The sequence below is a fragment of the Meles meles genome, chromosome 6 (assembly GCF_922984935.1).
Source record: "Meles meles chromosome 6, mMelMel3.1 paternal haplotype, whole genome shotgun sequence".
In the NCBI taxonomy this organism is placed as follows: Eukaryota; Metazoa; Chordata; class Mammalia; order Carnivora; family Mustelidae; genus Meles; species Meles meles.
This window is the reverse complement of record NC_060071.1, coordinates 76,593,356-76,619,402: the sequence shown is the minus strand read 5'-3', so window position 1 is coordinate 76,619,402 and position 26,047 is coordinate 76,593,356. Positions and strand designations below refer to the sequence as shown.

The 26,047-nt window shown below is 39.3% G+C and overlaps 1 non-coding gene, 1 pseudogene and 3 gene segments (V, D, J or C); 1 reads left to right on the top strand and 4 right to left on the bottom strand.

Annotated features, from left to right (window-relative positions):
* Positions 1–31: 31 nt before the first annotated feature.
* On the bottom strand, positions 32–5,884 carry LOC123943611. The segment is given in 3 exon segments: positions 32–165; positions 5,203–5,592; positions 5,781–5,884. Coding segments are annotated over 3 exon segments (576 nt in total).
* A 7,361-nt stretch (positions 5,885–13,245) lies between these two features.
* On the bottom strand, positions 13,246–13,784 carry LOC123943609. The segment is given in 2 exon segments: positions 13,246–13,580; positions 13,703–13,784. Coding segments are annotated over 2 exon segments (381 nt in total).
* A 6,840-nt stretch (positions 13,785–20,624) lies between these two features.
* On the bottom strand, positions 20,625–21,270 carry LOC123943608 (annotated as a pseudogene).
* A 421-nt stretch (positions 21,271–21,691) lies between these two features.
* Positions 21,692–21,799, top strand: LOC123945344. The gene has a single exon (XR_006819186.1). It is a non-coding gene; the product is annotated as a U6 spliceosomal RNA (small nuclear RNA).
* Positions 21,800–24,107: 2,308 nt separating this feature from the next.
* Positions 24,108–24,638, bottom strand: LOC123943607. The segment is given in 2 exon segments: positions 24,108–24,444; positions 24,563–24,638. Coding segments are annotated over 2 exon segments (381 nt in total).
* Positions 24,639–26,047: the final 1,409 nt, after the last annotated feature.

The following is a 26,047-nucleotide window of genomic DNA, read 5'->3' as shown; positions in this document are numbered from 1 at the left end:
GCTGCTACCATGGTCTAGTCCATCAGATGCACTAAGATGAACCCTCCACGTGTTCTGCATCAGCACAGGTGCACTGCCTTCTTGTGGTCACATCTCTATGAACTCGCTGGGGAAATGTTCTCTTAGCCGTGCCTCTGAGGGACTCACATGCATTAAGGCAGCTATCTGTCAAGGAAATTATATCTTAGATCAGGGATGAACTGTACAGTAAGAATGTGGAGATCAAGGTTTACATGCCTGCACACTGCTGAGTCACTGTTAGTTGGAAAGAGGTAGATGTTATTGCTATTTATTCAGTGATGGCCCTGGTGTACACGTTTGAAATCAGGAAGGGATCATGATTTACTTCCTTTCTGTTCTACCAAATCTACCATCCTCAATTGTCTATTATGGAGAAAACCCTTTTGTAAAAGGAAAATGTAACCAAAGATTACAGAAAGAGAGAAGATCATTTGATATTTCAAATCTGCTCTGCTCCTCCTGGATGGTGTTGCCTGACCTTGTTTTTTCCAAAGGAATGAGAGTACCAACAGTCACAATGGGGACTATCCCCTTAGTTAAGATGACTATGATAAAAAGTAAAGGACCAAATCTAAATGATAAGGGAGCAGGGATAACTTCCATCCGTTATTACTATTTCAACTATAGGAAACTCTTTGACCTAATATTGCACTAATTTGCATAGAGAAATCTGAGAGTAGATTTAGTAGAATCTCAGTAGAAATCCTGAGAAAACATCAAGCTGCAAGCTCAGAAAATATGACATGTAAGTTTATCCTTGAGGTGATTTCCTTTTCTCAAATCAAAATACACGGCATGTCCTCCAATGTAATTACTGACTCACACAGCCTAAGGAGAATTTCCACTAAAGTATTAGCCATCCATCTTGTCATGCTTCCCATTTCCTGGTTAACACTGCTCCACATTCCATACCGCATTATATTTCTCCTAAACTCCACTACAGTGTTCTTTCCTGAGGACTCATTAATAAAGTTCTCTAGTCCTGTGAGTTTCCAGAATTATCTCTCTCTTCCAAAACCCCTTTCTCATTCCTATGAATTTCTTGGAATCTTCTGATGACCTCTGTGAGCAAAAATCCAGGAAACTGTAAATATTGTGTGTGCTGGGGGATGGTACCAACAGGAAACTGTTCCTACAGAACTGATCAAGAGAAAAGATCTCTGAGAAACCAAGACTACCTCATTTCCACAAATGGAATCCCCTTTCCTATGATTCCTACTCATGGAGCCTCTGAAATGACAAAGAATACAACTCATCTTCCTTCTACCTGTTCTACCTTGAAAGATTTAAAGACAGCTATCAGAATTTCAACTCAATATATTAATATATGTGTAAAATATATATATATTAATATATGTGTACATATGAAATGTGTTTTTATGTATGGAAAACTTCTTGGTTCTGAGAATCTTCAATTCTTTCACCCATTCTCCATAAAGTAAGAATTCTCACACTTCTCTGGGTAAATTTCCCTCTTCTCCAACATAGATTATTTAGGTCAATATTTGCACCTTTTAGGCATGACTATCAGAACTGAATGTAAAGGTCTGAATATGACCATTATCTATAATAACACTTTTCCATTTATTAACTATTGCACAGATAAGGTCATCCCTTATGCAAAATTTCCAGCTCCTTATTTCATAGACTCTTATTTTAATATGATCCTAGTGTTGGCCTAGAAAAGCTTCATCTACCATCTTCATGGATTGCCAGCTCTTCAAGTTTTCCAATTCCAGCGATCTTTTTTGCAGACAATGTGTGAGTTATGCACATTATGCTCATCATGCCTTCAAAGAATGCCCAACTGGGATATTAAATATATTTGCTTTTTTTAAAGGAAAGTCCTTAGAAATACAGGACCATTTTCACAACATGTAGGTGTTCACATGTTGCCATCATCTTTGGCTTACTCCTGTAAAAACAGTGGGTGATGCATGAGTTTGCTTGTAAAATCACAGTGGCTCAGCCTGAATCTCCCTTCCTTCCCAAGATCTCAGACATTTACACAAATTGGAACTCTCCATTCAAGGTTTCAAACTGATGGGACCACAACTTTCTCAGACCCAAACCACAGAAAAAAATGCCTGGAATTGCATTCGACACCTTCTCTTTACTGAGCACGATGGTCCTACAGGAAGGAGGCAGGGGAATGAATGCTAAAGAGGAAATTAGGAAACCCAGCGTCTTTCTCCTCCAGCTCATTCACTACCTAATTTTTCCATACAGTCATCGTGGAAACAGTCAAGATGTATAAAATGAAGTTGGACTCAAGAAATTCTAAGGGTCCTTCTAGCTCTTAATTTCTTCTATGCTGTATAACAAAGCAAGTATTTATTGATGACTGGTGGTATGCAATGTGGACTGGTGTCAGATTGGGTGAAATTTTCTACATCATGCAACCCCAGGACCATTTTCACAACCACATATGATCTAGTGGGTCTGAGGTTGATCCTAACCTACCCTGAGACCTCTTCAGCAGGATGAGATGAGATGACATCCTACCTAGGTTTTCCTTTATTCTTGGAGATCACTGATGTATCAAGGAGAAATAAATCCAAATGAACATTGAATAAAATGGGAAGTTATTCACTGAGTGGAGTCCATTATAGGCACTGAGATGAGGGTACTCTATGACCGAGCCATGGGTAAGCAGGAAGTTCTTTTGGAGTCTCAATTTCTTATAAATATCTTTTACACATAACTTATTTAGTGTATGGAAAAGAAAGAATCTCTGCAGTTGAGAAAACCTAGGGAAGGCAGATGAGCTGAATAACATAGAAAGCAATTTGCACTTTTAAAAACAGCCTAATTGTTTTATGGATTCTGGCTTTCTCTTTGAATCCTTAGTTCGGAGTTTCAAAATTTCCAACCAGGGATGCCTCTACAATTTTTGAGATGATCTCAAAATGAAAACTCAGGAACATGATTCAAAAACCAGGTTAAAATATATCATTAGGTAATAATTCTAGGGGAATCATTTATCTAAAATGCTTTAACTCTTCATACATACTAACTTCATGTCTCCCACTTAATTTTTCAAAGATTTTCTTCTTTTCAACTACCACAACCAGGTTCAAAGAAAAAGGAGGACATTGTGCTGAGGTATCTTGTGTACCTCCTGCCCCCACACAGGTATCACATTCCCATTATCACCTTCCCCATGAACCTTCTCACAATGGAAGACCCTATGCTGCCACATCATGTGACCCAAAGCCCACAGTTTATCTAGAGTTCGTTCTTGCTGTTGTATGTTCTATGGGTTTGAACAAATGTGTAAAATATGTAACCACCATTGCAGTATCAGAGAGAGTAAGTCATTACCTTAAACATGCTCTGAGCTATACTGATACCTCTTGTTCCCCTCAACCCTTGGCAACAACAATCTTTTACTCCCTCCAGAGTTTTGTCTTTTCCAGAAAGCCATAGAGTCTGAATCATATCTTATAGCCTTTTCGGATGGATTGTTTTTACTTAGTAAAATGCATACAATTTCCCCCTATCTCCTCATGGCTTCATACCTCATTTCTTTTTGCACCAAATCATATTCCATTGTTTGGATGTACCACAATTTATTTATTGATTCACTTATTGAAAGACAGGTTGCTTACTTCCAAGTTTGGTAATTATGAATAAAGCCTCTATAAAACACCTGTGTACAAGTCTGTGTGTACACATAACTTTTCAAACCCTTTGAATAAATACAAAGGAAGGCCATTGCTGGACAATGTGGTAAGAGTATGTTTAGTTCTGTTAAAAAAAACCTACCAAACTGCTATCTTGAAATGTGAAGGTATACACATTCAATTTATAGTAATTTCCCAACAGTACTTACTACACCCTTGGCTGCATGTCAAAGCCCCAGCTAGTAAAAATCAGGCACAGACACCACAGGTGGCCCTGTTCAGCTCACACACAGCCTGCTGTGACCCAGAACCTGAGTCTGCATGTGTTCCTGCCTGTGTCCTGCTGCCCACATATCTCTCTGCTCAGGCATTTGTTCCCCCACTTATGGAACTCACTTTTAAAAGTCAGGTACAAAGATAAAATTAGTATTAGTTTCAAGACAATGAGAGCACAGCATTTAACCACCTTGGGAGAGTCAGGGGATATGTAACTGCACAGGTCCCATGATCCAGAAACTGGCTCTGCTCCTAGCTTCTAGTAGTCTGACCAATTACATTCATCTCAAATTTCAGGGGCACAGGCCTTCCTATCAATGCCCTTTCATCAACATAAAAACCAGTGCAGGCTGGAACTCAGTATGTGCTGGAATCCTCCACATGCAAGTTTCAACTTTGGGGTTGGAGTCAGCAATCTTTGTCTACGGCCACAACGAGAAGGGTTCTTTTGGGGTTGTCCTGGAGGATTTCTGCTCTCTTTTCCAAACTGGGAATTATGTTATAAGATCATGAAAATAGATTGATTCAAAATGAAAGGAAGAGCAATGATTTTCATGGAACAGAATGAATATTTCCATGAGCTTGTCCACAAAACATGCTATTTAGAAATGACTTAAATGGCTACTTCTCTCAGTGGTGTGTTAATATATTGTACAAATTGATCAATAGAAATCTGAGATTTTGTGATTCTGTAGGGTCTTCTACATCAGGTACTCAGAGGATAAGCATTCGTGTCACCTCAGATTCACCAACTTTGGAATAATATGAGCTCCACCAAGTCACTTATGCTCTAAAATCCTCTCTTTATTCATGCATAAAATGAAAGTACTTATTTACAGGGTTTTATCTTACTGATAAAGAAAATAAATGTAATAAGTAGAGTGAGTGACCCTCAAAGGAATTATTTTATTACATTTCTATTTCCAGGAGTAAAAAAAGCTGAATAGACTTGAAAAAAAATTCTACATGGTCTCTTTACATTTCACTGAAAAATAACCTGCAGGAAACTTAAAAATTGTGTCACATCTTTTGTTTGTTCATGACCATCTTTTTTTTGTGAGGGTTTTCCATTTAAGTAATTTATATATAATTTATATGCTAGCTGCCAGGACATCTGTCTTAACAGGGTACTGGATATGGGCATCTCTGTCACTTGCTCCAAAGGTTCCATGGTAGAGCTTTATAACTGCAAAGGCTTTTTGAAAGAAAAAGAGCAAGAAAAGCAAGTGAAATGAGAGCACTGGTAGGTCTAATTTTAGGAGGGAAAAGACACTGTTACATAAATCTGAAAACGTGCAATGGCTGCAGTGGGAGCCCCGGAGAAGGGCGGGTCTGCAGGAACAGCTGCAGTTTGGGTGCAGGCTGCAGATCACCAGGGAGCACTGTGTCTCCACTGCACACAGGTAGGTGGCTGAGTCTTCCAGTCGGGACGCCATGATGTGGAGGGTGCTGGACTGTTCCTTAGTATTCACTGTGCAGTTTAACCTCCCACTGTGCTGCATCCCTGAAACTATGTAAAACAGCCGGGTGAGGTTGCCGCCCCCGGGGTGCTGTCGGAACCACTGCACACTGTATGGACTTTTAGAAAAATTGCACTTGAGAGTAGAGCTGGCTCCCTCCTGGAGACTCAGGGCTGAAGGTCTCTGCTCCACATTCATCGCTCTCACCCCTGTGTGGAAAGAAGGAAACAAACACAAATGATATCACTGGAGAGTCACTCATGCAGTATGAAAATGTGTAAAATATCCTAAGACACACCCCTGAGGATATAGGACTCTAGGAGCTCAGTGTCAGCTCCTCCCATCACTGTGGGTTGTGGACCACTCCCCAGCCCCCATCTGGAACGTCCTCACTCACAGCAAACCTGGAGCCACAGGATTCCCAGCAGAGTTCCCCAGGGTGTCCTCATGATTCCTTGTCTAGTTAATGAGGTGCCTTCACCCCTAATGTGTAGAGTGTAGTCTTGGGTCCAGAGGAATTGTGTTTTTACAGTCAATCCTTCCCATCAGAATCACTGAGCACCAATCACACCTCAGCCCTGTCATTCACAGAGCTTGAGACCCCGCCCACAGCAGCCCTATAACACTGCACAGGAATCTCTCCAAAACTGTGCTTGCGGGCAGTGTAAGCAGGTAGGAGCAATATTTCCATATAGGAGGATGCAATGTGTTTTTTTTTTTCCTTAAAGCACTTTATGTAAGAAAAGTGTGGGTTAGTGTGTGAAGAAAGGTGAATGATTCTTCTAGAAGAGGCAGAGCCTATTGGGGATTACCCAGAACCCTGAAGAATCATAGGGAAGAATGACTCCATTCCCCAAACTGCATAGTTTAACAGACAATGTGAGCCTTCAGTTCTGTAAAAATACTGACAAAGGAAAACTATCTCATAGCATCCACTCAGTATTGCAGAAGTAAATGTAATTCATCAAAAGAGTTCTAGAAACCAAGTCAGTCACCATCTGTAAAGAAAATGATTCCTACCAGAATGTGGTCAGTGAAAAATAAGATGTAGTGCTTAATGTCCTCACTGATGTAATTTCCACCTCTCCATCTCTCCTGTGCAACTGCTGGACACCATGCTCACACACAGAGCTGAGTCAGACCAGCTACACGTTGCTGGCCAAATTCAATATTGTCCTCTCCCTTTCCTTGTCTTTTTGTTCCTTATTGTTTCCTTTCTTCTCTTCATTTTTGTTTCCCTCCACTCAGCAGAGATACATGAAATGTAGAATATGTGGTTATTGAAATAGTTTCAAGGCCATTAAATTTGGGCGATTTTATTCATAACAATTGACAGCAGATAATGGGATATTTTCTGTTGAGTTTCCATACTCACAACATCCAGAAATATTCCTATCCTGGTACCTGTGAAGAATTATCTGCATAACGGATTTCTAGAGACATGGCCTCCAGATGTCTGAAGTTGATATGCAATAGCAGAACTGAAAACCTGAGAGGGTCTTTACAAAAAACCCTGTCCTCTCTCTTCCCTATCTTTGCTATCTCTAGGTGGACTGGCTCACATGATTTCTGTTCTCTGTAACTATTCAACCTTCCAATTATCACAAAGTCTTTGTTTCTCCTAAGGTCTAGAGTGCCCCCTAGAGGAATGAAGCTGGTGGCAAAGACCACTTAGAATAAGCCATTCAGCAGACACAAATCCCCAGTCCCATTCATTCCAATCTTCTGGTGAAGAAAAGCAGATGGCCAGAAAAGAAAATAACTGCTTAGTTTGAATGGGAGTTACAGGTAAACCAAATCCTACTTTTAAAATGGAATTGCATGGAAATTGAGATCAGAAAATAATTTCATAAATTTCACCTTGTGCTATTTATTTTATTTCTTTACCTGAATTCAAAAGAAATCCACAAATATTCATTGAGCTTTTTCAAAGGGGTAATTTCCTAGATGTTCAGAATATATAAAGTGTAATAGAATATTATTCAGCCATAAAAAATGAAATTCTGCCATTTTCAATGACATGGATGGAGCTAGAAAATATAACTCTGAGGGAAATAAGTCAGTCAGAGAAAGACAACTACCATGTGATGTCACTCTAGTGGAATTTAAGAAACAAACCAAACAAGCAAGGGGGAAAAATGAGACAAAAATAAATCAATTAAACAACTCAATTAAACAGAACTAACTGATGGTTACCAGATGGATAGGGTTGGGAGATGGGTTCAATAGGTGAGGGGATGAAGGAGTGCCCTTTTCCTGATGAGCATGGGTGATCTGTGGAAGTTTTGCATCACTATATATACACCTGAAACTAATATAACATTGCATGTTAACTAACTGGAAATAAAATTAAAACAATACATATATAAAAAATATACAAAAGAGGCACACATACTAGTTTACCATCTACAGGGGAAGACAAAATATATATAATTATAATAGAGTCAAAGAATAGGACACTAAGTGAAGTGAAAATTAAAAACTATGTGACCCCAGAGAAATATGTATAGTCTAGGACGATGGACATAATGTTACAAAAAAAGTGGTCATCTCTTCCTTCCTTTTTTTGGTGACAAGAAGGGGGGAGAATACAGATAAGCCTTTATGGTGGCCTTTATGATTCTCATTACTTTTAACAAGAGGAGACATTTGTGCACATGTGAATTATTAAAAATAAATAAAACATTACCCATAGAGTAAAATCCTTTTTGACTACGAGTCTCAATTCTGACCCTTCATCACTATTACCTTATATCTTTGTTCATCTTGACAATTTGGGGTTGATGCTTCCAGATGTTTTACTAGATTTGAATCAACAGAAAGTACACAGCAGTTTATTTAGACTTTACTATAATATAAATATTTATTTAGGGTATACCTATCTTGTTTATAACCTCAATAATAAATCTTGTAGGTCTTATTATATTAACCCATATACATCCTTTGTTCCTTTATATTCCATATCGTGGATATACTTCTGTTTATATATCCTTTCCTCTATTGATTAAAGGCTAAGACGATTTATTTAACCTAGGAAATACTACACTACAATAAACCTTATAAGCATTCCTCACATGAGCACATGTTTTTCTAGGAACAGAGACTAGGAGGAAATGAAGGAATAAGCCCTGAGGCTGGCAGGTGAAAATTACTCCAGGTGGAGGAAAGTCAGGGACAAAGGGCTTGAAGAAGAATAAAGAGAATTCATATTCTGATTATTATGTTGGAAGATTTTCATTTTCTATGTTTTTCTTAATGTGCATTAAAACTGGAGTTCATGAGCTCATTTGATAAACTCTTTCTGAAATTCTGTCCTGATATAGAGGTAGTGTATAGTTTGCTTCAATCAGCCACTGAGGTTTTCTAAATATAATAAATCAGCAAGAGAAAAAGGACACCTAAGGAAAAGCCATGGTATATACAAAGAAAAAATATTACAGAATAAAATTAGATGTAGAAAAAATGTACACACTTGTACATGTACACATACATACAGTTTGAGGATATTGTCAATGAAACAGAAAGGTACTTTACTTTTCCCAAATCAGCAGAAAAAAAGAGAAAATTCTATCAGTGCAACAAAAAGAAAAGAGAGGAAAAAAGTGAAAGCATATGGACCAAAACCAAAATATTAGAAATAAATTCAAATATATCAGTAATCAAAACATAGATAAAAAGTAATTATTGAATTGAATCAAAACTTAAACCTATTGTTGCATATACACAATGGAATATTACACAACCATCAAAAAATTTGAAATCTTGCCATTTGCAACAACATGGTTGGAACTAGAAGGTATTATGCTAAATGAAATAAGTCAATCAGAGAAAGACAATTATCTTATGATCTCACTGAAATGAGGAATATAAGAAACAAGGCAGAGAATCATCACGGAAGAGAAGAAAAGATAAAACAAGATGAAGCCAGAGAGGGAGACAAACCATAAGAGACTCATAATCATAGAAAACAAACTGAGGGGACGCCTGGGTGGCTCAGTTGGTTGAGCAGCTGCCCACTCTGTCTGCTTGTGCTCACTCTCGCTCCTCTCTCTGACAAATAAATAAAATCTTAAAAAAAAAAAAAAAAAAAAAAAAAGAAAACAAACTGAGGGTTGCTGGAGGAGAGTGGGGTGGAGAGATGGGTAACTGGGTGACAGGCATCAAAGAAGCCACATGATGTAATGAGCACTGGGTGTTATATAAGACTGATGAAACACTGACCTGTACCTCTGAAACTAATAATACATTATATAGTAATTAATTGAATTTGAACAGTTTAAAAATAAAATAAAATAAAATAAAATGTTGGTACTAGGCACAAATTGAAGGTGGCAGAAAAAAAGCAAATATTCTAAATATGTAATTTTCTAGTTCCTTTTTAATGTTGATTATCTCAATGTATTTGCCTCTACATTTACAAGAAGTTCCCTGGTGCAATCCATACTTTAAAGTTCAAAAAAATTAATGTATTTTCAAAAACTCAAAATGCAGGTGTGGTCGAGGATGTGAAGGGATTGGAACACTTGTTCACGGTTGGAGGCAATGCACAATGCTGTAACCATGGAAAACAGTATAAAAGTTCTTCAAAAAGTATAAAATAGAACTACCATACAATCCAGTCATCCCACTTCTGAGTATTTATCAAAAAGATTTGAAATCAACACACAAATGTTTATAGCACCTTTATTCATAATTGCCAAAACATGAAAGAAACTAAGACATCCTTCAGTAGAAGAAAGGATAAGTAAACTATGGTACAGCCGGACAAGGGAATCTTAGTCAGTGCTGAAAAGAAGTGAACTATCAAGCCATGGAAAGACATGGAGGAAATGTACGTGCATATTTTCCTCTTTTTTTAAAAAAATATTTTATTTGTTTATTTGACAGAGAGAGCAAGCACAAGCAGGGGGAGCAGCAGGCAGAGGGAAGGGAGAAGCAGGCTCTCTGCTGAGCAGAGATTACCCCCCCACCCCCCCGACCTGAGACTCGATCTCAGGATCTGGGATCATGAACTGAGCTGAAGGCAGATGGTAAATCCAGTGAGCTACCCAGGGGCCCTACATGCATCCTTCAAAGTGAAAGAAGCTAATCTGGAAAGACTGCATTCTGTTTGACACCCAAGATACAACATTCTGGAAGAAGAAAACTATGGAGACAATAAAAAGACCAGTGGTTGCTGGAGATTAGAGGCAGGAACAGAAGAACATCTTTAAGCAAAGGAAAATTGAACTGGTTAGCAAAAATCAAAAAGTTCTGTAATGCACAATACTTAGGGAATTTTTTTAATGTCCTCTTTTCAATTCCTCAAAGACCAAAATCCCATTTTCTGCTGGGTTTAGAAGACGATCATTGATTCTTTATGGGGTCGTGGATGCATAGCTGTTCTGTGACTTGGAAAATTGCCTCACTGGGTATACATATTTTACTTCCCTCCACCTCAATACCTTCAACATATGCAAACATATGCACACACCCACCCATGCACCAACATGGGCAACAACATCTTCCTCAATTACCCAAAATCATGTGGTGCTTCTATTCCCTGACCTCTTCCAGAGGGCATAGCACACACTGAGGTGCTTTCACAGTAGGCCCAGGTGCCCTCTTATCTAGTCTTTCCTGCAAGGGTGCCCCTATCCATAAAGAGCCTATTTTCTTTCTTTCTTTTTTTTTAAAATTTATTTATTTTTTTTTTCAGCGTAACAGTATTCATTGTTTTTGCACAACACCCAGTGCTCCATGCAATACGTGCCCTCCCTATTACCCACCACCTGGTTCCCCAACCCCACCCCCCCGCCCCTTCAAAACCCTCAGGTTGTTTTTCAGAGTCCATAGTCTCTTATGTTTCGCCTCCCCTTCCAATTTCCCTCAACTTCCTTCTCCTCTCCATCTCCCAATGTCCTCCATGTCATTTGTTATGCTCCACAAATAAGTGAAACCATATGATACTTGACTCTCTCTACTTGACTTATTTCACTCAGCATAATCAATTCCAGTCCCGTCCATGTTGCTACAAAAGTTGGATATACATCCTTTCTTTTTTTTTTTATAAACATATAATGTATTTTTATCCCGAGGGGTACAGGTCTGTGAATCACCAGGTTTACACACTTCACAGCACTCACGATAGCACATACCATCCCCAATGTCCATAACCCCCTCCCTCTCTCCCAACCCCACCTCTCCCCAGCAACCCCCAGTGTGTTTTGTGAGATGAAGAGTCATTTATGGTTTGTCTCCCTCCCAATCCCATCTTGTTTCATTTATTCTTCTCCTATCCCCCTCACCCCCCATTTTGCATCTCCACGTCCACATATCAGGGACATCATATGATAGTTGTCTTTCTCCGATTGACTTATTTCACTAAGCATGATACCCTCTAGTTCCATCCACATCGTCGCAAATGGCAAGATTTCATTTCTTTTGATGGCTGCATAGTATTCCATTGTGTATATATACCACATCTTCTTTATCCATTCATCTGTTGATGGACATCTAGGTTCTTTCCATAGTTTGGCTATTGTAGACATTGCTGCTATACACATTCGGGTACACATGCAAGAGCCTATTTTCTAAAAGTGGTTTATGTCACTGTCTGCTGATAGCTTCTTTCTTGTTTCTCTTTGTTTTTGTGGCTTTCTGCCCTTTGGAGTATCTTCACTATCTTTTTAAAACAGTTTTAGAGAAATCAAGAGATAAAATGTATTATTAATCTACAAATGGGTTTTTTTTTCCTTAGAGATTTTATGTACTCTCAACACAAAACATGGGTCTCAAATTTATGACCCTGAGATCCAGAGTCCTAGCTCTACCCACAGAGCCAGTCAGGCACCCCCTAGTCTACAATGTTTATCTAAAAGCCTGAGAAAAATTTCTATTGTATACCCTCTTGACTTGTTTAAAGTACATTTTCACATGCTTTTATATTTATATTTATAGAGCTATGAGGAAAATTTTATATTTTAAACCAATTACATAGAAAAATTAATTGAAACCAAGAATATATGACTAATATATAAGGAAATGTATTAATATTCTGATCATAGCTCATTTATAAAATCTACTGAAAGGGGATTATTAAAATTAATTATTTAATTATTAAATTAAAGATCATAGGGTGCCTCGGTGATTCAGTAGGTTGGTTAGATGACTTGCTCTTGGTTTCTGCTCGGGGCATGATCAGTTCATGAGACAAAGTTCCATGTCAGGCTCCATGCTTTTTGAGGAATCTGCTTGAGATTCTCTCTCCCTCCCTCCGTGCCCCTCGGACTGACGTCCCTCACCCCGTGATCATAACGACAGACCTGAGAGGTGAGGATTGCTATTCTTCAGACTTCCATGGGCCACTTGAAGACTGACATATGCCTCATGAAGTCAGGAATAAAGCAGATGGGTGACTTGGGGAGAATTCTGGCCAACATGCACACATTACATAGGTTTGGGGCTGAAGCTTTCCCATCAGCTCTCCTGCCATACTCTTTCAGTAAGACATTGGGCATCACGACCTTCTTGGTCACACTGTGTCTCTCTAAAAGTGTCATAAGACACAGGATCTCCCCCCAGGGTGCAATGAACAATGTGTGGGGCTGGACATTCACTCCAGGGATGAGCACAAGACCACTTCATTATTAAGTGGTTTTACCTTAAATGAGTTACACCCTGACTGAGGAACTCTTGGCATCAAACTGTTTTCAGTGTCACTAAGGAACACCTGGATTTGGGGAATGTTACTTCTGGTTCCTAAGCTCTAGTTGTCTGTATGGTTTTATGTTAACCAGACACTGAGGGACAAACAACCACAGACTGTGCTGGAACCACAGTGGATCAAGCAGAGATGCTCAGCATCCAGGCCCCTGTTCTGCTCAGAGTTTGCACTCAACTCCCTCTAGAGTCTCTGTCACTGTGTCACTCAGGGCACAGTAGTACACAGCTGAATCTGAGGCTTGCACTGAGCCTTTTTCCAAGTGGAAGGATTTCAATTTGCTGTCAAAGGTGGCTTCAAATCCTTTGTTGCTTCCCTTCTCCTTGCCCCTCAAGGCTTTCAGGAGGAGCTGTAGACCTTCACCGGGATACTGGACATACCAGAAAAGAGTAACAGACCCTGATGCTGAATAAGTGCAGTTCACAGTCAGGGAAGCCTCTTCTGAGAGGGTCACTTGGCCTTCCGTCTGAGTCACTGAGTCTCCACGGGTTTGTCCTGAGGAAAGAGAAAGGATTTCTGTATCACCTTGGGCATAAAACTCATGGATAAATAATAGTTAAAAGTTTAACCGACACCATGGAAGAAAGAATCTAAATTTTAAGAGACATTTTACTTACCAAGCATTAAGAGTACCAGAGTCACGAAGCCTGGAGAACACTTCATCTCTGGAGCATCACCTAAATAATGTTCTTCATTCTTACCATGGAGAAGGTTGGAGTGACAGAAATGATCAGTGGAAGTCCACATTTCACACAGGAAATGTGATTGTGGTAGGAAGCTGCACCCTTTGGTGGACAGGGACTAAAATGCGTGCATGTTGGCCAGAATCCTCCCCAAGTCAGCCATCTGTTTCATCCCTGCCCTCATGAGGCACATGTCAGGCTTCAGGTGGCCCTGGGAAGTCTGAACAACAGCAATCCTGACTTCTCAGGTCTGTTTTGTTCTTAAGATACTGCCTGATATGGAAGTTCTTTAACATAGCATCTTGGGACATTTCTGTGGCTGGGAGGGTAACAAACTTCTTAAAGCATCTTACTACAGTACTTCATATTCTCATGTGTCCATGTGGACCAGCCCAAAAACCAATGAGTGCCAAAAATGGGGTTTGAGCTGAATATGGAAATAGTAAGAGGAAGTCAAGTCGTTGGTGACTGATTCTGTGTTTTGGGCACTTTACCCCGATATTTAGAACTGTGACTGTCATTTTTTAAGTATTCTCTACATGTTTTCTAAATCAAACAAAAATAATGAACAAATGAATTGAATGAACAAATTAATTGAACAAATTAATTAAAATACTGTATTTACTTTTCCTAAATTATTAGCAATTGCTAGGAATACTATATTTTTAAAGATTTTATTTATTTGACAGAGATGACAAGTAGGCAGAGAGGCTGGCAGAGAGAGAGGGGGAAGCAGACTCCCTGCTGAGCAGAGATCCTGATGTGGGGCTCAATCCCAGGACCCTGGGATCATGACTGGAGCAGAAGGCAGAGACTTTAACCCACTGAGCCACCCAGGTGCCCCTAGAAATACTATTTTTATTTTTTATTTTTTTTAAAGATTTTATTTATTTATTTGACAGATGGAGATCACAAGTATACAGAGAGGCAGGCAGAGAGTGGGGGTGGGGGGGAAGGAGGATCCCTGCTGAGAAGAGAGCCAGATGTGGGCCTTGATCCCAGGACCCTGGGATCGTGCCCTGAGCTGAAGGCAGAGGCTTTAACCCACTGAGCCACCCAGGTGCCCCAGAAATACTATTTTTAAATAGAGGTTTTCAGAAGAAGTCACACTATTTGTTAGTCACCATTTTAATAGTCAAATATAACTTGATTTTCAGAATCATTATAGCAAATATGGCAGAAGCAACATCATACATGGAGTAATCAAATCCATATAGAATCATCTGAAATTAAGTTTTCAATATTTTGTGGACTCCAACATCAGGTGACTAGTGTATATGAATTAAGAAAAAAATATTAGTGCTATACTCTTAGCAGGTTTAACTTCAAGGATGCTCTCTATTACCATCCATCTGTCACATTTTGTTGCCAAACTTGAATCAAATAATTTTTCCCACAAGGTAAGAAATCAGGATTATCAGGAAAAGGTTCTAGAAAGGGATGCATCTTCTGTAAAGCCCTGTAAACATTTATCTCTAAACACATACATGGAAGCTTAGCCCGATCTATATCCAGGAGGCCACTCTCCAGAGATTCAGATCAAGGAGGTTCATGAGTCCAGAGCCAACATGGAAACACTTTCCCAAATCCAGAGGGATGTAAGAAATTCTGGCCTGGATACTGTTTGGGTTCACGTGTCCCTTCGCTTCCCCTCCATCTTCCAAATCACGTTGTCAGTCCTGTCACATAACTATACTAGAAAGGAATTTGGGACAAACCCCTGTAAAGTTGTATTCAGATATGTAGGGGAAATCCCAAGGAGGTTAGAATGATAATGGTTGAAAATAAACATGGTGCACCAGGATGGCTCAGCTGATAGAGCTTCAGGCTCTTCGTTATGACTAGGGTCGTGATCTCAGGATCAGAGCCCTAAATGGGTCTCTGCATTCATTTGGAGTCTGCTTTCTCTCTCTGTGTCTCTCTTTTACTCTCTATCACTTTATCATTCTCTCTAAAATTAATAAATAAAATCTTTTTCAAAAAGGAAAATAAACAATATAGTACCTGGATGCAGAAAGTCATCATCTGTAACTTTAGTTTTTTAAACAGTTTTTTTTTTTTTGTCAGAGAGTAAGAGAGAGCACAAGCAGGGGGAGCAGGAGGCAGAGGGAGAATCAGACTCCCTGCTGAGCAAGGAGCCTCATGCAGGACTCAGTCCCTGGACCCTGGGATCATGACATGAGCCAAAAGCAGACGCTTAACCAACTGAGCCACCCAGGCATCCCTATCCATAACTATAAAAAACATTCAGGCCAATGAAAACCTACAGGAGAAATATTTTGCACTCTGTGTCACACGGAGGACTTGCACGTCATTGAGGGAAGGTACTGCATAGTAAATATGGATACTTAATGGCTCTTATTAATGCATATTTTACATTAAAATAAACTGCACCAATTTGACAATTCTATATAATTTGACATTTGTATTTGTGAAGCAGTCACCACATTCGAGATAATGAACATATATGCATCACCCCAGAAGCTTCTTCATGTCTCTTTGCAACTCCTCCCTTAACGCTCACCACTCCCATTTCCAGGGAATGCTTCTGTCATGCTTTAGTCTGCATAACTTATAATTTTGAATTATGGAATTATATGTACTCTTTTATCTGGCACTTCACAATATAACTATTTTAAAATTCTTCCATAGTCATAACTATCAAGAGTTTGTTTCTCTCTGTTGCTGTGTAGTATCTCATCCTGTGCCTATAAAACAGTTGGTCTATTCACCTGTTGCTGGCCATATGGAGTAGTCCCAGCGGATTCTTACAAACAAAACTGCTATGAATATTTGCATATAAGATTTTTTTATAGACCTATTCTTTCCTTTCTCCTGGGCCCATATCTGGGAGTAGAATGGCTGGATCACATGGTAGATGTACATTTGACTTTCTTAAACCAATTTGTTCTAGTAGTTTGTTTCATTACGCTTTGTAGATTCTCTTGCATTTTCTGCACAGATATGATTTCTGGTAATAAAGATAAGTACACTTCTTCCCTTGCAAACTATATGGCTTTTGTTTCTTCTCCTTGCCTTATTACATTGGCTTGAACTTCTACTTCAATATTAAATACAAGTGGCAGAGCCAAAACTTTTCCCTTATTTCTGAAACTAAGGAGAAAGCAATTAAGCTTTCACTATCAAGTGTGACGTTTAAGCCCTTTTTTAAGGTGAGAAAATTTTAAGATTTTAAATTTTAAGGTGAGAAAATTCGCTTCAATTTTGTGTAATTTGCTGAGAGTTTTAATCAGGAATGGATCTGAATTTTGTCCAATGCTTTTTCTGTACCTATTAAGATTATCCTCCTGGAGCACCTGGGTGGCTCAGTTGGTCAAGCTACTGCCTTCGGCTCAGGTAATGATCCTGGAGTCCTTGGATTGAGTCTCGCATCAGGTTCCCAGCTCCATGGGGATTCTGTTTTTCCCTCTGACCTTCTCTGCTCTCATGCTCTCTCTCACTCTCTCTCTCAAGTAAATAAATAAAATCTCTAAAAAAAAAAAAGATTATCCTCCTAAATTGCTCATTTGCTACTTGTCAATCTCTCTGTGTATATTATTGATAAATTGTCACAACAAAATACTAATAATACTACTAATAAATTTACTGCTAATAACAAATTCACAATAATAAATATACAAATAATGAAACAAAACTCAAAAGTATCAAGAAACTTCATGGCAAAGCTAATAGATTACAACACAAAGCTGGGAGAGCAAAAGCCTATTACTTGTTTTTGACAGTATAGATTGCCAAATTTCAGAGAAAGACTAGCGGGTAGCAAAAGACTTCTTCCTAAGCCTTTGAAATATTTTAAGAGAGTCTTTTACAGGTTCTTTACTTATGCAACTGGAACTACTAAAAAGCAATTCAATAATTGCATGTTTGGATCTTTTACCAAACGAGGAAAGAAATAATGATACCCAAACTGCTATCCAGGAGCTGACCAGTGGGTAGTGGCTTCACCATTCCATCCAGACCAATTATTCATACCTGAAAGAAGCAATGCATTGTAGCAAGAGTGACAAACTCCTCTAGGATTTTGTGATTCACCAATATACTAGAGCTCCATTCACGACTACTGATCACTCTGTTTTTCTGTTCCTTGAAACTTGTTTGTGATACTGCAGTCTAGAGCATAGTTTTTTGAAATAACAATATAAATGTGTCTAAATTTTTTAAAATAGAATTACCTTATCACACAGCAATCCACTTCTGATATATACTCAAAAATTGAAAGAATTTGGATATTTTCATAAATATTGAGATGTTTTTGAATTCCAGTTTCTACCAAAAAGTGGAAGCAACTCAAAAGTCTATCAACACATAGAAAACATGGATAAATAAAATGGCATATTACATACACAGGAATATTGTTAAACCTTAAAAAGTAAAGAAATTCTGACACATGATGTAAGTGGATGCATCATGGGGATAGTACGTCAAATGAAATTTCAAAAAATGACCAATACTGCATAATTCCACTTCTATGAGAGTTAAACAGCTTAAGCTCAAGGAAGGAGAATGCAGAATAGTAGTTCTGAAGGAGTGGAGGAATGGGATAAAGGAGAGTTATTGTTTAATGAGTACAAATATTCAGTTTTTCAAGATGACAAGATTCTAGAAATGAAAGGTGCTGCTGATTGAACAACAATGTAAGTGTATTTCATAACACTGAACTATACACTCAAAATATTCTCAAATGGTAAAAATGAATGTGAAAATGGTTAGGTTCTATGATTAAAGAAACTTGAGGAGATACTTAAGATTTCTACTCTACAGGACATGGAGATGCAACATGGGGGGTTGGGGGGGGTAAGAGAAGAATAAATGAAACAAGATGGGATTGGGAGGGAGACAAACCATAAGTGACTCTTAATCTCACAAAACAAACTGAGGTTTGCTGGGGGGAGGAGGGGTTGGGAGAGGGGGAGTGGGGTTATGGACATTGGGGAGGGTATGTGCTATGGTGAGTGCTGTGAACTGTGTAAACCCGGCAATTCACAGACCTGTACCCCTGGGGATAAAAATACGTTATATGTTTATAAAAAAAAAATAAATAAAAAATGTAAAAAAAAAAAAAGATTTCTACTCTACAAATCTGCCATCCAGACAAATATAAGTGGGCATTTGATGCAAGACCAATTATCAACCATCTATTACCATTCAGTTTTAAGGCCTTAGGTCATTGGGGTTAGAACTGGAAGGAGGAAAATGGAGAGAATGAAGATTCGGAGTGTGGAACATTGATCAAAAAGGAGGGCTGGAGAATGTGCAAACTGACTCACCTGTTGGCAAAAAAAAAATGCGCTTTTTTGTTTTTTAAATATAGATGATTTTTAATAGCTTTTTATTACATTATGTTAGTCACCATGCAGTACATCATTAGTTTTTGATGTAGTGTTCCATGATTGATTGATTGTGTATAACACCCAGTGCACCATGTAATACGTGCCCTCCTTAATACCCATCACTGGGCTCACAGAACCCCCAACCCCTCCCCTCTGATACCTTCAGTTTGTTTCCAAGAGTCCATAGTCTCTCAGGGTTCATCTCCTTCACTGATTCCCCCACCCCCTTCATTTTTTCCCTTCCTTCTCCTAATGTCCTCCATGCTATTCCTTATGTTCTGCAAATAAGTGAAATCAAATGATAATTGACTTTCTCTGTCTGACATTTCATTTACCATAATCTCCTCCAGTTCCATCCATGTCAATGCAAATGGTAGGTATTCATCCTTTCTTATGGCTGATAATAGTCCATTGAGTACCACATCTTCTTTATGCATTCATCATAAAGGGCATCTTGGCTCTCTCCACAGTTTGGCTATTGTGGACATTGCTGCTGTGAACACTGGGGGGCCTGTGGCCCTTCTTTTCACTGCCTCTGTATCTTTGGGGTAAATGCCTAGTAGTGCAACTGCTGGGTCGTAAAGTAGCTCTATTCTAAATTTCTTGAGGAACCTCCACAATGTTTTCCAAAGTGGCCTCACCAGCTTAAATTAAACAGAAGGAGGAGAGAGATTCTATGAGCGCTGGAACCAGGAAGGTGAAATTACAAAAAATGCCTTGAAGAAAGGATGAAGTGAAGGGCAGGAGCTGACAAAGGGGAAAATTCACACTCCATTCCTTTACAGTGTCCCCCTCAAACCCCTAATTATGAGCATTTGTGGATAAGTCTGGTGGAAAGCAGGTAAACCTCCTGTATGCAAACTGAGCGCAAGTATCCTAGTGGTGTTAATAAGACAAAATGAAAAAAACTACACTATAGAGCAGATTCCTTGGAAACTAAATGGAAGTACAGTTGACTTACAGCAAACAAACCTTATTAAATTGTCACGAAATGGTATAAAACAGTATGATGTGCACATATATACACATATGTATGTATGTGTATAGATATAAACATATGCATGATGTGTACACACACGCACACACACATCTCCACAGAGACATTTCATGGCCTATCTTACTCTAACAATGTCTGAAACATAATATATGCACAATAATATTTTGAGCAATAATAAAAGCTCAATAAATATTTACTAAATTGATTTGAAAACTCCAACAACTAACACACATTATTGCTGACCTTGAGCCAAAAGTTTCTAAACTTCCTTAGCCAATTCTTTCGCTGAATCTAACTGCAAAATGGCAAATTATTTATTGTGGTTACTCTAGTCTTCAATAAATAATTTCAGCACAAATGTTCAGGGATGAGGAAGTGTTTGATGCAGGATAACTCTTATCCAGAGTGGTATTTTCTTCGAGTGAGTTTCTCCCTCTAAGCCTGCACCTGTGCCACTTCCTGTCTGGGATGGCAATTGCCCCCTTAGGCCCCACTGCAGGGAGATGCATCAACAAGAGCCCAGGGGTTTGGGTATACCTCCCTCCATCACTCCCCTCACTGTGGGCTCCCTCAGTGCACAAAAATACACTGCAGAGTCCTCCAGCTGTGACGATGAGATGACAAGTTGGATGAAATTTCTTGCCTTCTGAAAATTCACGGAGTAGCGACCTTGGGTGGCATTTTGCTGGTTGTAAGAATCCTGACGAATAAGGAGAATCATTGCCCCACTGCTGGGCTGCTTGTACCATAAAAGACTATAACTTGGTTCATTGGTGTTATATGTGCATCCCAGAGTGACAGTCCCCCCTTTCCTGCACTAACATCGCTGGTTGGGCTTGAGTTACCTCCTGGGCAATACTGGATCCTGAAGGGAAAATAACACAGAATCAGAGACTTCTGGAATACGTGATGTGGCACAAACTTCTGTTTTACACACTGTCATCCCTCCTTTCCAAGGTTCCCACAAGATCCTGCCTATCTCTCTTGATTTTAGGTCATAGAGGAGACACATTCCCACAGGGACCATCCTTACCTAGCCACACAGAAGCCATGACCATGTTGAGAAAGTTGGAGAGCAACATGTTTGAGTTCTCCCACTAGAAGGAAAATGTCTTCTTCCTCTTCAACTTCAGGGCTCAGCCCTGTCAGAAGAACCTGACAGGGTAAGGGAAGGATTGCTGGTTATGTGCTGCTGTGGCCCCAGAACAGGAAGCAGGGGTTTCCTGGTATAGCAAGTTGTGTGGGTCCTGTCATAATTCTCTGTGTTCTAGCTGAGAGTCTCACTACCCCACACCCATTTGCATTAGGCAACTTCTTCTTATTTAAATTCATTTAGCCAACACATAGTACCTCATTACTTTCATATGTAGTATTCAACAATTCATCAGTTGCCATTCAGCACCCAGAAGGCATTAAGCAACTTTAACTAAAAACATTGCAACTGAAAATAAACACGAGTAAAATTTATATTGAAATGAAGATTGTGGATCAATGGTTTAGCAGACTGTGATATGTTTATTCATTGCATCTGTGATAAAAGTGGATAGATGGCAGTTACTGAGAATATAACAGGTAGGGCTCACTTTGGCAGCACATATACTAAAATTAAAATGAAACAGAGAAAAATCAGCATGACCCTTGTGCAAGAATGACATGCAAATTCCAGAAGCATTCCATAATTTTAAAAAACTGCTTGTAATTAATTATGTAAACAACATAAAATGTAAGAATTATGAAAAAAGTGTGTAAGAGTCATGTATGTTCACACTCTGTGATTTATTTAAGGTAGAAATAAATCACACTATGATAAGAAGGCAAAACGTTTAGACGAATCACTGTAGCTCTTTCAATGTACCTATTGTTATGCCAGTGTTCCCCCTCACTACCTATGTTCAGATGCCTATTTTGGAGCCAAAAGCAGAAATATGTGATCATTCTCTGCTGAAGGTTTCAGGCTGTAGCCCTCGGACGACAGATCCACTCACCAAGGTCTCCTTCTCATTGTTTTGTCTCTACAGCTCAGCTCAGCTCTGTTCAGAAAGGCCAGAATGGACACCAAATTTTGGTCATAAGTTATCAGTCCTGAGCGTCATATGCTCAGTTCTGAGACCCAAGGTGACCACTCCGTCTACTTGTATTCTTCCTTCTGCCCCAATACCCTCAGCACACACATACACACATGCACACCCATGAACACACATGCGTGTGCCAACATGGGCAATGCCATCTTCCTCAGTTATCTAAAATCATGTTGTGCTTCTTTTCCCCAACCCTTTCTGGAGGGCACAGCACACACTGAGGTGCTTCTACATCAGGCCTGGTTTTCTCCTTATTTAGTCTCTCATGCAAGTTCACCCCTATCCACATACAACTCATTTTCTAAATTATTGATGGCACTGGCTGCTGATAGTTTCTTTCCTGTTTTGCTTTCTGTTTTCAGCTTTCTGCCCTTTAGGATAGCTTTGCTAAAGTTCTAAAAGAGTATTAGAGGGGCTTGGGTGGCTCATTCAGTTAAGCTTCTAAGTTCAGTTCACATGATGATCTCAGTGTCCTAGGATCCAGCCCCCTGTTGGGCTCACTGCTCAGTGGGCAGTGTGCTTCTCCCTCACCCATCTTCTGCCTTTGTTTGTGCTCACGCACTGTCTCCCTCAAATAAATAGTTTATTTCAAAAAAAGACTATTAGAGAAATCAAGAGACAAACATGTACTATTAAACAACCATGAATTTTTTTTTTAGAGATTTCAATTTTAAGTAATCTCTACCCAAAATGTGCTCAAACTTACAACCTGGAGAACCAGAATTCCAGCTCAAACCAGAGTTAGCCAGGCACCCCTAGTATACTGTGTTTCTCAAAAGTCTAAGAAAACTCTTTTTATATATTTTTTGAATACTGTAAAGTACATATTCACATGCATTTATATTTACACGGTTTTAAATATAAAATATTCATTTTAAACCAATGAAATAAAAATTAACTAACCAAGAATATTTAATAAATATGTAAGGGAATATATTAATATTCTGATCATAGCTCATTCGTAAACTCTGCAAATAAGGAGAGAGTAATTAAAGAAGACTGAAATAATACTGGCAAAGTCTTGCACTGCAAAATAGACATTGCTTTTTCCATTATTTTTTGTACATCTTCACTCTCTCCCATACATTTTCCCAATCGCATGATTTGTGGCTCTCTCGGAGAAGTTGCAAAACAAGAGTTAGAGAAATCAATAGGATTTCCCTCCCAGTGGCACCTCTTTATCTATATCGTTAGGAAACCTCAGTGCCAGAGCATTTTTTCCCACCATATTTCCTGGGCACTGAAAGCTACCTTCCTTGAGTTCTTACTGTCAGAAAGCCAACTGATCTACTTAACTGGCCAGGACATAAGCCACTTCCTCCATTCTGTTTCTGCCCCAAAGCCTTCATATCGAGTATCATCCTGAATCTATCACCTGATTTATAGAAAAAAAAAAAAGCAGGGCAGAGGTCCCTGGCCTCTCTTTTTCTTGCTCAGGTACATGTGCTCCTCCTCCTTTCTTCTCTTCGCTTCATTCTCTACTAAAACCTGGTTTGGGCAGATGGTCTCCATCACCTCTCCTGCCATAATCTGTCAGGAAGACATTAGACATCACCACCTTCTCAGGCACACCGTGTGTCTCTAAAAGTGTCATAGACACAGAAACACATAGCAGGGTGCCATGAACAACTTGTGGAGCTGGACGTTCACTGCAAGTATGACCACAAGACCACTTCATCGTTATGTGACTCTATCTTGAAATTACTTACACTCTGGCTGAGGAACTCTTAGCATCAAACTGTTCTCAGTGTCGCTAAGGAACACCTGGGTTGGGGAATGTTATTCTGACTCCTATGCTCTTGTTGTTTTGTATGATTTTGTATCAACAAGACACTGAGGGACAAACAACCACAGACTGGCTGGAACCAGAATGGATCAGACAGAAACGCTCAGTTTCCAATCCCCTGTTCTGCTCAGAGTTTGCGCTCAGCTCCCCATGCAGTCCCCGTCACTGTGTCATTCATGGCACAGTAGTACACAGCTGAATCTGAGGCTTGCACGGAGCGTTTCTCCAAGTGGAAGGATTTGGATTTGCTGTCGTAGGTGGCTTCAAATCCTTTGTTGCTTCCTTTCTCCTTGTCCTTCAAGACTTTCAGGAGGAGCTCTAGACCTTCTCCTGGATACTGGACATACCAGAAGAGGACAGGATACCCTGATGCTGAATAAGTACAATTCATAGTCAGGAAAGCCTCTTCTGAGAGGGTCACATGGCCTTCCGTCTGAGTCACTGAGTCTCCACGGGTTTGTCCTGAGGAAAAAGAAAAGAGACCTGTGTCACCTTGGGCATGAAGCTCTCGGATAAATTACAGTTAAACTTTGTAGTGATACAAAAGAAAAAGGGTCCAAATTTTAAGGATTTTACTTATCAAGCATTAAGAGTACCACAGTCACAAAGCCAGGAGAACACTTCATCTCTGGAGTGTCACCTAAATAATGTTCTTCATTCTTACCATGAAGCAAGTTTGGAGTGACAGAGAAATAATCAGTGGAAGCCCACATTTCACACAGGAAATGTGATTGTGGTAGGAAACTGCGCCCCCTGGTGGACAGGGGCTGAAATGGGTGCTTGTTGGCCAGAATCCTTACTTAATAATACTGAAAAACCAGACCAGACTGGTCATGCAATTACTACTCCAGACCTCTTTACAAAATCCAGTCCCTTGAGAAGCATCATTAAATTAAATAGCTGAACTAATGAGTATCTCTTGGACATGTCAATTTACGAAAGATTTTGTGGTTGATGTCAGTATGTTTTTAAGGTAAGTCATTGCTTCCAAATACTACAAAGATAATGAGATTTCTTAAGTTTCTAACTTTTCTTAACGCTTTCATGTATCTCCTGCATTCTACTAGAACGGAACAGCAAATACATTAATTATTTCATGTATTTATGAAAAAAATTTTTTATAAATTGTCATCAAAACAAAGTTTCAGATTTAAAAAGACACTGGTAGAAGCTAAGAAAAAATGCTTGAGCAGGTCATCATAAATGAATTCCAAGATGGTCCTTATGTAAGCACTTCTCTAAAAACATAAAAACAAAGCCAAGAAAAAGTTCAATTAATTCTATCTTGGTTGCAGAAATTTTGGCACTAAATTTTGTAAAGAATCAGTATGAATGATTGATTTGATGATCCATGAGAATAAGATGTATCAAAGCCAGGAAAGCTGCCTAGTGCAGCCAAATGATAGAAATGAACACTTGCTACAATCCACCAGAGACAACACTTCACACTGGAAATATACTGGATGCAACATTAAACCAAACACTAGTGGAGAGACTTTTCTAGGATGGCAGACAATGGGGCTTTCCTTACCTTTCTGGGAGTCAATGAAATCCCCCCAAATATGGAAAAGTGGGATATGCTCTGAAATACTGTCCTAAGGAAACATTTGAGTATCTCCAAAGGGATCTAACACAGTTGCATTCCATGCATGAGCTAAGAGTGTGGATGGGTAATAGTATTTTATTTTCTACATGGATTGAACCATTCCCTTTTCTGAAAGCCACAGCAATCACAAGACTCAAATATCAGGGGTGCCTGGGTAATCAGTGGGTTGACCCTATGATTTCACCTCAGGTCCTGATCCCGAGGTCCTGGGATCGAGCCCCGAATCCTGCTCAGTGAGGAGCCTGCTTCTCCTACTCCCTCTGGCTGCCACTCCCCTGTTCCTGCTTTCTCTCTCTCTCTCTCTCTCTCTCTCTCTGTGAAATAAATAAATAAGGTTTTTTTTTAAGGGTCAAACAAATATCAGTTGGAATTTGTGTTTAATGCCTATACCATTTCACATACACTCTAGAGGGCAGAGCAAATTTCTCTGGGAAAGTTAGGTAAAGTTAGGACTCACACAG